Genomic DNA, 14,758 nt, shown 5'->3' with positions numbered 1-14,758 from the left:
TCTATAATTTGTGTGGTAGGCTAAAATTTAAGGGGCAGTTTTTCAAATCGGGTTTATTTTTATCCAGGTTTAAATTAATATTGCTAACATATCTATACATTAATAATAAATAGATATACTAGCAATAACAATTTAATCCCGATTTGATTTTTTTTTGTAACTTTCCTTTTATGATAATTTTTTTTAAGATTAAGAGTTGGAAAATTTTATAGTTGTTTTGTACAAATATCTCTTACATTCTGTCTGTCAGATGGCAGTTTTTTTAAATTATTAATAAAGATCACCCGCAACATTGATAAGATAACCTCACATGTGAGGGTATTTTGTAAATGACTTTTTTTGTTTATACTCATAGAAATTTTCAGCCAATAAAACGTTAATTTAAACACGATTCATTGTTTGTTTCCTTCTATTTATTTTTATAAATATTTATCACGCACAAATAAAAACAAAGGGTAGAATATTTTATTTTTCTTATGATAAGATAGAAAATTACTCATCCATTATTAATCTTTAATCAAAGAGTAGAAAATTACAATAAGAAAAAATAAATTTACTTTTAACTTTTATTTATAGCGAATTTACAGATTTTAGGAAAAAATGTTTCAGATAAAAATTGTAGGAAATTTAATTCTCTATGAAAAAGATCATAAGACTTATTAACGTACCTCTAATATATTTAGAGTTATGAAGAAAATAATAAATTAATTATTTTAAACAAACAATTAAATTTTTTCATTTTATTTTTTTGAGTTGCAATTACGTCGAAATAAATAAATTTACGTAAAAATGTCTAAAGACCTTTTTTGTAGAGAATTAAATAAGCTATTTAATTGCTCCTATACATTTTTGTCATATATGTATTAGTTTAGCCAGAATTTTAGTTTTTTTGATGATAAATTTTGAACCTAAATTTGAGTTTGCAACAAAAATTAATTTGATTAATGATAATAAAATTAATTTAACGCTTGAAGCAACGGGTGAAGATACCGATGTAAGATATATTTATATATATAATTAATAAATTATAATGACATACTTATTTGAGTCAATAATTAAGGCGATTACTAATTAAAAAAAAATAAAAAATTTTAAAAATTAAGATCTAAATAAATCAATAACTCTAAAGTGTGATATATAGTAATCAATACCTAAAAAAAAAAAAGTTTTACAAATATTATTTAAATTTAAGTCAACAGTCACGCAACAAAATAATTGTCTTGATAAAAAAGTGATTAAGTATTTTATCATAAATACGTTAGACTAGGTCGTGTATACATAACTAACCATTTGTTGAGTAGTGTTATAACATAGAAATCGTACGATACTATTTAAAACCACAGGTATCGGTGAAATCTACTGACGCACTAGTGTATTGCATTAACTATCAACAATCCTGTTTAATTGCGAGTTTTATTAATAAATTTCAGGATATCATAAGTATTTTTTATTTCTACGAATATATCTAATAACTTTGACGTCAATGCGAGTAAGTTATACTACTTAATACTTAACATTTTATATATTTTTATAATAACATATAATGTAACAATTACATAAGTTTTTTTTTTATTTGTTCTTTTTAATAATAAAACATCCTACAGATTCTTAGCTTATCATAAATCATATATTGTTTTTGATATTAATCTCTATCAATAACAATAATACAGTTCTGATATTTAAAAAAAATAAATGGTAATAATAATATATAAAGAGAAAATTATGGTAACCGTTCCTAGTACGTTTATGAAATATCATCCTATAACGTTATAATAATATTATGGTACTCGTTTCTATACTACTATGGTAAACGTTACCACATATTACACACGGTAATGGTGGCCATAGTATGTAATATCGCGTGCCAAATGCCAAAAGGGCGTATTACAGCAGTTAGATAGGGTTCCATGCCAAAAGGGGGTATAAAAAAAAAAATCAGGATTTTTCAAAATTTCGAAAAACAGTCTTCAAAATTGTCCGGAAAAGGTTTGTATAAAAAAAAATTTTGAAAAAGTCAACGTTTTCGATGGTAGTGACTTTTTAATTTTTCATCATCTCGGACAGTCCAATGTAATTAAAATAATCATTAACTTTAAATTTTAATCAACTAGGAAATTCCCAAATAATTGATAATTATAAGCGAGATAATTAAGTTTAATATTCGTTACTATATTCAACGCTACGCGGAGCGTATGGTGGAGAGCTAGTACATATTAGAGACAGACGCCCTTTTGGCTTTGAAAATTTTTTTTTTTCATTTTTAGGCTTAGAACATGTTTACAAAACGATTGGCAACAAAAAAAAAGTTATACGCTCTTTTGGCATTTGGCACGCGATATGGTAACAATTCTTATAATGTATGGTAACCATATTAATAGTATTATTATTTTTGTACTAACTATTAATAATAATAATAATAATAATAATTATTATTATTATTCTTATTATTATTATGATAAACTTTTCTGATATACCTTGACCTTGACCTTGTTAAAAATTTTTTAATCAAACTTTAACATAAAATTCAAAATTTTTATAAATTATTTTCTAACTTTCAAAAGATATGTAAATATTTCAACAAAAAAAAAAAAAAAAAAAAAAAAAAAAAAAAAAAAAATATAACAATAATTTAAATAATAAAAAAAAATTACTATAAAGTTTAAAACTAAAGTGATTCATAATTAATGAGTCAACGTGACTGTTTATTACGAGAACTGTATTTTTTACTTATTTATTAATTTTTTTTTATCCCATTAAATCGATAAATAAAGACGATGCATTTTATTATGATACTCCAGAGACTTTGTTTACAAACAAATAAATTTTTTTATAACTAGCCGGCATGTTAATGTAAATAATAGCCAGCATAATATGTAGATAAAAATCTATATAATAATTTAAAATAAAAATTGCATTAACAACTTTGTAAATAATTTATTTTTTAATAAAATAAAATAGCATTGAAGGATGAGGATTTGCGGAAAACCACGACTACCGGTAGTTAATAGTCCAAAATCGGAAGTTGAGATTAAGCAGAATGATTGTCACTTCCTAATATCAACAAGTTCATACTTTTATCAAGACTTTCTATGCGGTGTCCATAGTTGGTAACTTTTTTTTTCACTCAATTATATTTTAAATTGTAGTAATAATTTTTTAAAAACCTGTTTATATTTATTTCTTTTACTTTAATACACAAACGCTCTGCGTCATTTATATTTAATGTATGTGCGCTTGCGCAATAAATCGTTTGCTAACATACAGATATTTAAAACTTTATTTTATTTAAATTAAAACAAATCTATTATTAAATTATACTTTTAAATGGCAATTATTTAATTACATCTTATGTTAATTGACATTAACTCATCAATTATTTGTCTTTTTGATATTTTTTGTTTACTGAATAGTTTAAAAAATATATATATCTTTGATAAATAAACTAATTTATTGATCGGTTTACAATATGGAATAAATATATAATGAGATAATAAGCGATTAGTGATAACGATTTTTTTAAAAAATTGTAAGTTTAGCGGGCAAAAAAAAAATGGTGGGGGATCTAGTGCGCATGGTTGCCAGATTTAATTGCCAAGATAAATAAGATGCAAAGTTAAATGATAAACTTTCAGTGACATCGCAACAATGTTTGATGTAAATAAAAAATTCTCAACGATTGACCGCGACGCAATCTTCAAGTCTGCGCCTTAGACAGTTTAACGCGATCTATAGTTAAGTTAACACTCTGCTGAGATCTTTTAAATGTCTCGTGTAAAAAGTGTGACCATTGGACTCATTTAGTTATTTTGTAAACTATTATTTAAATACTAAACATAAATACAGTTCTTTTTTTACTAATAATGATTGTCTATGATTCGGGTATTTTTGTTATCTACTCATTAAAAAATAATATTTTTTTTGTTTATTAAAATTTTTTAACTATTTAATTATATGTGGAATTAATGTGTTTGTAATAATAAAATTAACAAACGACCGTGACATTAAGAAAAAAAAATTTTTATCACTAGATATCAGTGAAATATATATATAAGGTAATATTTATAAAATTATATATAAATTAAAAAAATTTATTCCCGTTAATTTTTATTTCTTATCAAAAACAAATGTTTTTTTTTGTCTGCTAAAAAAATCTTACGTATAAAAAAAAAACATGTCGGTAAATTCAATAATAATTTATAAATTGTGGGTATAAAAATAACCGCCAATTATACGAAAATACGAAGAAAATTTTGTTATCTATTTTAATTATTTAAATGGGTAATTATTAATGCATTTGTTGTTTAAGTGAACTTGAAATACACTAATTACTCATACTGACAGTATGTAGATTAAAAATACACAGAACATTGTATATGTATGTAATCTTTGTCTGATGGTAATAGAACATAAAATAAAATATTATATGCAATATTGTTGGTAAATAATTGACATGAGTAATAATCATTAGATATGATAAGTCGAGTCGATAAATATATTTATGTAACAAACTAGGAAAATTGGCATTTAAAAAAAAAAATAGTAACAGTCTTGTCGTGTTATTGATTCATAAATTTGAAAAAAATTTAAATATATATTAACAGTTTTGTGCATGTGAATAAGCGATTAAAAAAATAAATAACAATAAATGGAGGTCTTATTCATTATTGTAAGTTAATTTATTTAATTTGCATATAATCGGTGGTTTTTTTTTTATTTATAAGTAAATATATACATTATCTGGTTATAGATTTCGTTTGTTAAATTTTTTTTTTTAGTTTAAGTCTGGATTTAAGTGTCTAGAGTTTATAAATTATTTATTTTTTTTTAAATATTTAGAATGCGACAAGAAGTTGAAGATATTTATTGGAATTGTTCAACTGATGTTGACAACAATTATCAACTCAGGAGGTATATTTATTTATTTATTATAATTTTTATGAATTTTTAAATATAAACTAATAGAATCGGGTATTTATATTTTTTTTTGTTACGATAAAAATTAATTTTTTTTGTAATTTAAGACTGATCTTCCAAAATCGAACGATTCAGAATTTTGTCTTGATAATTTTGAATTTTTTAAAATTTTATTGCGATAATTTTTTAATTCAATTTCTTATGATCACATTTTTAAAATTGAAAATTTAATTTTTGAGTTTCGTGTGAACTATAGAAAAAAACTTCACTATACTTTTTTCAAAATACACAAAAAAAAAAAAATTTTACATCAAAGAAATGTAAATAGTGTTGATAATTTTTAAATTTTATTGCGATAATTTTTTAATTTTATTTCTTATGATCACATTTTTAAATTTGAAAATTTAATTTTTGAGTTTCGTGTGAACTACAGAAAAAAATTTCACTATACTTTTTTGAAAATACACAAAAAAAAAATTTACATCAAATAAATGCAATTAATGTTTATAATTTTAAATTTCGATAAAAAATACAAAACTATCGAATAATATTTTGAATTGTCTTAAATTTTCAAGACACAGCTTAAGAACGACTATCAGAAAAATCTGTTCTTAAAACAGGATATGAAAAATATATTTTTCATTTCAAAATTTATGAATATGAATATTTGAGTCTGTAATTTTTTTTTCGAAATAAAAAAAAATATAAAGTGTGATTCTATAAGTTTAAGCTTTTATCAAATTTAAAAAAATCTGAACTATGAGTTTTTAAAAAACTTTATAAATAAAAGTATAAAAAAATTTTAACGATTGAATTATAATAAAATTAAAAAAATCTTTTAGTCCATCAATGGATTCATCGCTAAGAATAAATCCATTAAAACTCTCTCGTCACTCAAGTTCAGAATCCAGTATCTGTTCTGAACAATCAGTATCATCTGCGGTATCAACAGATTTGGTTGGTCATCATGATCAATTAATTGAATCTGAGAGTGATTATGTGGTAGTTGAATCCGGAGTAGAAATCACACTAAAAGATTGTCAAATAATTTCCAATAATTTCGATGAACCAACCGATAGAATAAAGTCTAAGCTGTGTGATTTTGACAGTTTAACGGCTACTGCAGATGAGACTTTTACTTCCGGTAATAAAGTTAATGACATTATTGAAAAAATGGTTGGACTTAAATTTTCATCAGATAATATCAACGACAAGCATAAAAAGCCATTCATTAACAATAATATTAATGATAATTATAATAATATTAATAATAAAAAAAATAACGGCAATAACAATAATGTTGATATTAAGTATGAAAAATTAAGTAGAGATGAGAATTTGAACGAAAATTATTCAAAGCAATCGGATGTGAGAAATAAGCCGGAAGAAAATGAGGAAAATGACAATGACCTTAGAGCTAGAGGACCAATCAGACCCCCCCTGCCCAACCAATCTCGAGGAAAACCTTATTGTACATTCTCCAATTGTGGGGGTAACGTTCCTGGGATGCAACAAAATTATCCATCAGATATTGAATCGACGGCTCAACAAATAATGAGCATTAGTGATTACAGCGATCTCTTAATTCCTTGTTTGGATAAATTAGAGGAAAATTATTTACCAGTCAGTGCAAGTGACAGTGATTGGATTTTGAATAATTACGATGGGAATACTGATAATAATTTAAATGAAGTAAGATTCATCAAAAGTGATTATTTTTTATTTACTTATTTTATTCAAATAAATTATATTGTTTTATTGCTTTTGAATTTCGGTTTTTTGTAGAAAGCACAACCAATTCCTGAGATAACGATTAATGAAAATTTATTGAGTGAAGAATCGCTTATCGAAACATTGAATCTCAGAGGCTTTCAATCAGCACAGTCGGATATTTCGAGTTACACAAACCCATCACCGGTTTCGAGTTACACAAATCCATCACCGATTTTTAGTGAAAATTGGCCAGATTCACCCACCAGCTCGAATAGTTACAATGTTATGTCTTCTAGATCACACAGCCGTGCTTCTAGTCGTGCACAATCACCTGGTTCTTCAGCTAATATTGGATCACCTTCGATACCAAATCAGTTTATCAGTGGAAGTACTCCTGATTTTTCAAATGTAAGTTACTGCACTTGTTTATTTATTCACATAATGAGCCATGGAAATGGAATGTATGAAAAATTTTTCGGTCTCTGTGTATATTCATAAACCGTTACGGATAATTTCTTATAAGCCTTAAATTAATACAATTTTTTTATTGAAGTACAACTGAAACTAATAACGAGATGACGAGACAGAAAACGAAATGTATGAAAAAATGGAAGCTTGTAATTCGAATAAAACCGAAAAGGAACAGAAAAAAACTGTTTATAAAGCGACTCCAATGTACAAAAAAAAACCGAAAATAGGCCAACTCAATTTATCTGAAGTTTCAGCGAGATTTTGGGCAATTTTCGGCCTGTTCATTAAGAATAAGAAAAATTTCGGCGTGTTTTCGGCCTCTTTCAATAAAAATCAACAGTTTCAGCGAGATTTTGGCCAATTCTCGGCCTGTTTATTAAGAACAATAAAATTTCGGCATATTTTCGGCAAACTTTCAGCTTCTTCAGATAAAATTCTACGGCTTCAACAAGATTTCGGCCAAATACTTTTACCCATAAATCATTTTGTATAAATCGAGCTCGATATTTTGAACCTGCACTACTATCTAAAATTTTTTTCCTGTAATCAGGTAATTGTGTTTACAATTAGAAGACCAAATTAACTACGATAACGATAATTAACAGCATTATGCTGTCTGCGGTTGATAATGACAATAATTATTCAGTCAATACATGATTATCTGAGCAATGGAATCGAACGATTAAATTTAAATGCCCTATAAATTTAAAAATATATTTTTTAATGCAATGTTTATTTTTTTTGTTTATTTTTAGAGATCAAATAATTATCGTGTACCGACAGCATTTTCTTCGCCATCATCGTCAAATCATTCGTTTGGAGATACTTCAAGTCCATCAAATTATCAATATGCGATTGATTCAAGAATTGAAGACAAATTACAGTCACAATTTTCAGATTTTTGTCCTTGGTACAGTAAATGTGAATCATCTAGTACAATAGTAAATAGTACTGATACTGCAGATGATATAAATAATTTTGGAATATTTGAAAACGAAATTCAAGTTGTGCTTAACGTCGTACCAACGATTAATACTAAAGCACAAATGTTAGAAAATGGGGGATTTAACAATCATAAATTTAATGAAAATAAAACAAATTTATCAACTTCAAATAATGGAGAAGTTAATCTTGTAAATACAGCCTCACTTATAACCTCAGCACAAAATGATTTGAATTCCGATGATAATAAAGCCTATGCAGTACAATTTAATAATATAACCTCAAATCTTTATCAACAGAATTTAATGAATACCGAAGAAAATGAAATGAACTTCGAAGCTGAATTGGAGAGACATTTATTATCTAATTATACAGATGACAATAGATATGACGATAGATTTTATTCTAATGAATCTGCTCAAACTTCAAATTTTGTATCTTTAGATAATCAAAAATCAAATTATAATAACTTTACGTCTGATTGTAATAATAAACAGGTGCAATCAACTGAAAATAAGTCTTCAACTTCCGCTAATGAACAGTATTTCAATAATTCTTGTAATTCACAACGAAATTTACCATTTGACAATTTTCAAATACCAGAAACTGTTTCATCATTCAAAAATAATCATTTGCGGAGGTAAATAAACATAAAGAAATTATTTTATCTTAAAATTTTGAGTAAAATTCGATAAGAAATTAAAATATTTTCAAAAACGCCAGCAGTATGCAAAATCTACAGGCTAAAAAAACAATAAATATTGAAGTAAACTATACTAGTGTAAAAAAAAATTTGTTAAAAAATTATTTGAAAAAAGTTTAGCCTGTAGAAACTCTAAATTTGAGACAAATTATGGCTAAGTTGAACTTTTTTTTAATTTTTAGGAATTTTATAGTAAGAATGCAGTTAGTTTTGAACTGTAAATTCAAGACAATTTAAAATTTTGAGCGGGTAGTGTTATAAATATGTATATATTTACTTAAAACGAGTAATCACATCTCTACTCAATGACTTTTTACTTTGAGTAGACTTGAAACTCTACTCTTTTGAAAATTCAAAAATTGAAATTTGAATTTAATTTGATTGTTAATTTGAACTTTATGTTAATAATTAAAAACAACTTGAAAATTAATTTTTTTGAGAACGTCATCAGCAAGAAATTTTTCATCCAAATCTCAATATGCTAAAATACAATTCAAATTTAATAACTTTTTCAAATTTAAAATTCCGTAAAGTTCTAAAAAGTCAAAAATTGTCAAGCTCAAATTTAAATTTCAAGTTTACTACGGGTGATTTATTTTTTTAGTTTCTTGAAAATGATTTTCTTTACATGTTCATTAAAGAACATATACTTTATTTATTTTCAAAGGAATACTATACGAAATATTGCGCCATGGCCGTCGTTAAATCTTCCCTTGACGCAAGCAAGTAAAAGATTGCAAGATCAATTGGACCCGAGGGATGTCGAAAGAGCAATGAAAACTCTTTTAAAAAGATCACCTCAAGCACTTGCAATGCACGATCAAGACGGATATACGTAAGTCAATTTAATTTAATGATAATCATAAACAGTTCAATAAACTTTATTTAAGATATTTAAATATATGACAATGATTATTTAAAAGGAAGTTAATGTGTCTGGTTGGGAACCCCAATGAATTAGAGAAGAACAAGGCATGTTTAATACCACTAGTTGAAAGAATCGGGACTGTAGACGACGCTTTGTCCAAAAAAAATAATCGGGAAGAAGATGCTTTGTATCTAGCGGCTGTTAATTCTCCGCGAATGCCCGAAGTAACTGGTTATTTAGCAGCTGTTATGATACAAAAAGGAATCGATATAAGTCAACAATTGTATCGAAGACGAGTGAGTTATTTATTTTTTTAAATTTAATAAAATGTTGTTCATTTTTATTAATATGTAAAATAATATTTGTTAATTATTATTCAGGGTGACACATTAATTCACGCAGTTGTTGCTAACGGCGATACACACTTGCCAACTCTTGCGGAATTATTGTCTTTGAAAACAAGCCAAGGAAATTATGTTTTTGATTTATCGAAATGTAATTATGCTGGTAAATATTTTAATCATTAATTTTTTTTTAATTAAGATTTTTTTTCGTGAGAAAATTATCGATTTGTAAATAAATTAGTACAGATAATTTTCTAATCAATTTAGTATGAGCCGCGAGCTACGAAAATTTACATAATAAGGTCTTATATTTATCTTTACTAAATATATTAGAAAAAAAAACGCTGAGAAAATATTTTTTAATGTATCTGTAGAGAACAGATCTTATTAATACGACAATATTGAACTAATTTTTGAAAAAAATTACGAGTTTGAGTTAGTTTCTTTAATCGAATGTCACTTTTCCGAGAGATGGCACAGCTAATACGCGTTTTAAATATTTATTAACTTCTAAGGTAAAACTTAGGCCTCTCGAACTTGATCGCTGGCCAGGCGTGGGTTCGAATCCCAGTGAAAGCCGACAGAATTTTTCACACATGAAGTGTGAGATCTTTCGGACCTGAGATTCGTCCCGATGCCGACATTTGAATTTGATCGGTTTTAAGTGAATTTGATTTGGTGTAAAAATTGAATTTAACGAAAAAAGTCGGCCGGATATGAGATTACCTGAGGCCTTAGAATATATAAGTATATACTTGAAAAAAAAAAATAAATAATAATATTTATTAGTTGTTTTCTCCTTCTTCCCAGGTAAAAAAAATTTCAAGCTAAAAAAATAAAATTTTTGGGCTTTTTGTCGACCAGAAAGTGGCTGATAAAAAGCCCAGATAGTAAAGACAATATAAGGCTTAAAAATTCTCGAAAACTTTAGACTCTTCTGATCGGTATTGAAATGCATGAAATTTTTACAAGTTCTAAAATTTTATTTTTAAAAAAAATACTCAATTCGTCGGCCTGTTTTCTAGAAATGATGAAATTTTAGCCAATTTTCGGCCTTTTCCAACAAAATTCTACGGCCTTGGCGTGATTTCGGCGAGATATTTTTATCCGGGTTGATTTATATTTGTTGTGCCTGTGACATCATTACTTTGGATTGTAAAAAATATTATTATTGAATGTCCTGTTAATATTTAGTGGGGTATTTTTCGAACATGTGTTAAAAAAAATTTCACAATACTTTTTATCACCTTATGATATATTTATTTGGGATAAGAAAAAATGTTTTTCATTATTTTACTAACACAGACACAAGTTTGTAAGATGTATAAAATAATTTTTTAACATTTATTTTGTGTTAATTTTAATAAATATAAGATTAAAATTTATCAATTTCAATAATTCAAAATAACGTTTTATTAAAATTTAATTTAAAAACTGATAATTTATTTAACATAATAATTTTTTTTGTAATATTAGGAATTTCAAACAGCCATTCAATTAATTAAAATAAAAAATTTACATTCAACTAAACTTTTTTTTTTTTATCAAAAAGGTGATAAAAGGTACTACGGATTTATTTTCTTATCAACATTTAAAAAAAAAGTTTTTTTCGAGTGTTATAACTTATTCCTCAATTTTAACTCAAAATGTTTATAAAGTAATTTTTAATTAAAAGGAAGGACACCTTTGCATGTAGCAGCAGAAGTACATGATCCACAAGGATCAGGGATAAATTCAGTTGATGTGGTCAGACTGTTGTTAGCAAACGGAGCAGATCCAAAAATAAAAGAAAGTACATGTGGTAATACTGCTCTTCATTTAGCGGTTTCTCTATCATGTGACCCAGAACTTGTAAAGGTATAGTATTTATTTAAAAAACAATCTATATTATTAAGAGATGAGTAAGGAAAGTTTTGTTCTACTTTTCATTAAATTAATTAATGTCATCAAATTTGGTATCATTGACAAGGTCTTGAGTTGAATTTATGCCTTTTCACGGTTTCAAATTTATTTGTATAGTAATTAGTTCGATATCAAAATTTTTTTTCAAATAATTTTCTAAATACACACGAAAAAAATGAACTATATAAATTGAGAATGACAAGTAATATAATGATAGAGTGATCAGTAAATACCATCATTCTAAATAGTAATTTTTTCGTTTATAATTCAAACGTGAATAATTACAGAATAAGTATGAAAATTTATTGTCTATGTAAGAGAAATTACTGTTTGAACTTTAAAAATCGTAACTGATACTTAATAGACGACACGTATTATAAAATTTACTATTTGAATGTTAAAATTCCTCATATTGACAACCGGGTCCTGGGTTATAATTTCAAATAGTAATTTTCAAAGTTTTTTTTTTCCGTGCACGAAAAGAAGAGCAGTGGAAAAATTACAGTTTTTAGTGCAAAAACAGGGTCCTTATATAAAAAACTTCACGTATCATAGTTTGCACTGTAATAATCTAGACTTCTTGTAATAAAAAAATTACAATTATAATTGTATCTATATATAGATACCAAATTTTACAGTTTCTAATGTATTTTTAGTTGAACAAAACTTTATTATGAATGAAACGCTATTAAGGACTGAAAAAAGTCTTGTATAAAACTGTAATAATAGCTAAATAATTGCTACGTCTCAGAAATAATGTAATTTTTAATGTACCTGAAGATCGGAACGTTTTTTACGCAACGAAAATGAAAATAATTCATGAAATTTATGTCTAAAGGAGAATTTAGGGGTAGTTGGGGGTGGCCTGTCATTTTCAGGTGACGTGCGAAACATTTCCGAAATCTAAATCCAGTAGATTTTTTATTTTTTATTTCTTTGTTCTTATTTTCGTTCCGCGAAAAACGTTCCGATCTTCAGGTACATAATTTTTACAGTTTCAGAGTAGAAGAACTTTGCTAATATTTGAAACTGTACTTTTTTCACTATTCTTTTTTTCGTGTATTTAAATTTCGCGCTAAAATATTTGAATTTATATTTTTTTTGAGATATCACTGTAATTTACTTCTCTGAAAAAAAAGATTATTTGAGCCACAGATATCGTATATTTGAATATGGCCAAATGAATATTTAATTGTGAGAAAAATATAATATATATGAGTAGTTTAATTGCGTGGAATAAATAATTTATTTGTGGTAAAGAAATGATCCAATTGTCTATCGGATAAATTGTAAATTTTGTCGTGGATATTTTATCCGTGAACTGCAAGTCGTGCTACCATTGTTTTAATGATAATAAAAATAAAAAGATATTAATAAGTAGATGATGCGATGAACATTTTAATTTTAAAAATATTAAATAAATTTAGTTATGACTCTCAGACAGTCACGTAGAGACTGGTTGTTAGATTTTACTTATTAAACTATTATTATTATTATTATTAATATAATTACTGGTATTATGAATATAAAATTAATGTTATAGGTACTATTGATAAAGAATGGACGCGATGCTGTTAATATTCAAAACCGTAACAATAATACGGCATTACATATGGCCGCAGCTGTGCCCGATAGCATTCAATTAAACAAACAAATGGCTGTATGTGATAATCTAATTAAAGCAGGTGGATCAACTAACATACTAAATCAACATGGATGTACACCACTTGCACTTGTTTCCGCAGAAAGAAAAAAAACAATAAGAGAAATTTTTTCAAGAAAATATTAACGTGATTTTGTTATTTTTATAGATATTTAATAATTTTTTAATTGGTACTTCAAAGTACTTGGTAATTAATTTACTTGAGGTAATTGATGGTTAATTATGCTGTACTATTGTTACTAACGTTTAACACCAAAGAGAGTAGTTTATAAGGGAATTTAATATTTAAATGTAAATAAAATATTTATTAGTTTTATTAATTTTTATCATGATGAGAGTGTGCCATTTTATGAAAATATTTTTTTTTGTACATATAATTTAAAATTGCAATCAATAATTTTGTAATATATGTAAACATAAATATAATTAAATGATAATAATTTTGTTTACCATTTTAGTTCTGATTATTATAATGATTTTATGCATAAAATTTAATTAAAAATTTCAAACATAATTAAAAATATATATTTTAATTAAAAAATTTAATTTGCTATTTAGTGCCGACTTTTTACTGTTACGTTAATTCGCAGCTTGAACAAGTTTTATTAAACAACTATGTTTGGTGAGCAATCAATTAAACTTCAAACAATTACTCAGTTTCCATATGCAAGTTAATAATTAAAAACTTGTTAATTAACTGAAGTATAGAGAAATATATATGAATATTGTTCATGTTAAATAAAATATGACTAATCTTATGCTTGACTGCGTAATAGAGGTTTGAAGTTATGAAAAGTATAGGAACTAATTAATTAATTATGATTAATTCATAATTATAATGAACGATTCAAAAGTTTACCATACAAGGCTACGAAAGAACTTTAAATAAATATAAGCGAAGGGAAAACGAGACCGGGTGGGCGAAACGGACCACATTTTGTACAACTTCGAGTGTCTCAATCGTCGAGTTTTGATAAGGAAGTTCTAATTTTGATCTAATGAAATTGCCAGATTAATCTAGAATTTTGCTTGCATACAATTCTCACGATAAATAAAATTTATGTGCGAAATAGTCTCAGGAACAAGATTTTAAAACTAGCCACTCAATTTTCGAAGCGTGTAAACTTCTTTTCAAGTTTACCGGGAACTTTTAAATCCATAGTTCTAGTAGAACTAGACTGTTAGTAAGATATATTATCGTCTATATATTCTTCAACGTAAAAATTAATCTGATAAGC

The 14,758-nt window shown here is 25.9% G+C and overlaps 2 protein-coding genes across 2 annotated transcripts in view; one reads left to right on the top strand and one right to left on the bottom strand.

Moving 5' to 3' along the window:
• The window catches only part of LOC130673635 (uncharacterized), a 114,669-nt gene that overhangs the window by 87,708 nt on the left and 12,203 nt on the right, over positions 1–14,758 (bottom strand). The gene's annotated exons all lie outside the window — the stretch shown is intronic.
• LOC130673636 (GATA zinc finger domain-containing protein 14-like) lies at positions 3,673–13,948 on the top strand. Its single transcript, XM_057478740.1, has 10 exons — positions 3,673–4,052; positions 4,837–4,908; positions 5,757–6,606; positions 6,700–7,035; positions 7,854–8,680; positions 9,411–9,578; positions 9,667–9,907; positions 9,992–10,118; positions 11,631–11,812; positions 13,401–13,948. The coding sequence occupies exons 2-10, from the start codon at positions 4,838–4,840 to the stop codon at positions 13,644–13,646; spliced, it is 3,048 nt and encodes a 1,015-aa protein (XP_057334723.1). The 5' UTR covers positions 3,673–4,052; position 4,837; the 3' UTR covers positions 13,647–13,948.

The sequence above is a fragment of the Microplitis mediator genome, chromosome 8, assembly GCF_029852145.1.
Source record: "Microplitis mediator isolate UGA2020A chromosome 8, iyMicMedi2.1, whole genome shotgun sequence".
NCBI lineage: Eukaryota > Metazoa > Arthropoda > Insecta > Hymenoptera > Braconidae > Microplitis > Microplitis mediator.
This window is presented reverse-complemented; position numbering and strand designations above follow the sequence as displayed.

Excerpts from the sequence above, each read along its gene's own strand:
- LOC130673636 (XM_057478740.1), top strand. The coding sequence starts at position 4,838 with ATGCGACAAGAAGTTGAAGATATTTATTGGAATTGTTCAACTGATGTT. Across the intron at positions 6,607-6,699 it reads CTGATAATAATTTAAATGAA|AAAGCACAACCAATTCCTGA; the intron begins GTAAGATTCATC and ends GGTTTTTTGTAG. Across the intron at positions 9,908-9,991 it reads AACAATTGTATCGAAGACGA|GGTGACACATTAATTCACGC; the intron begins GTGAGTTATTTA and ends ATTATTATTCAG.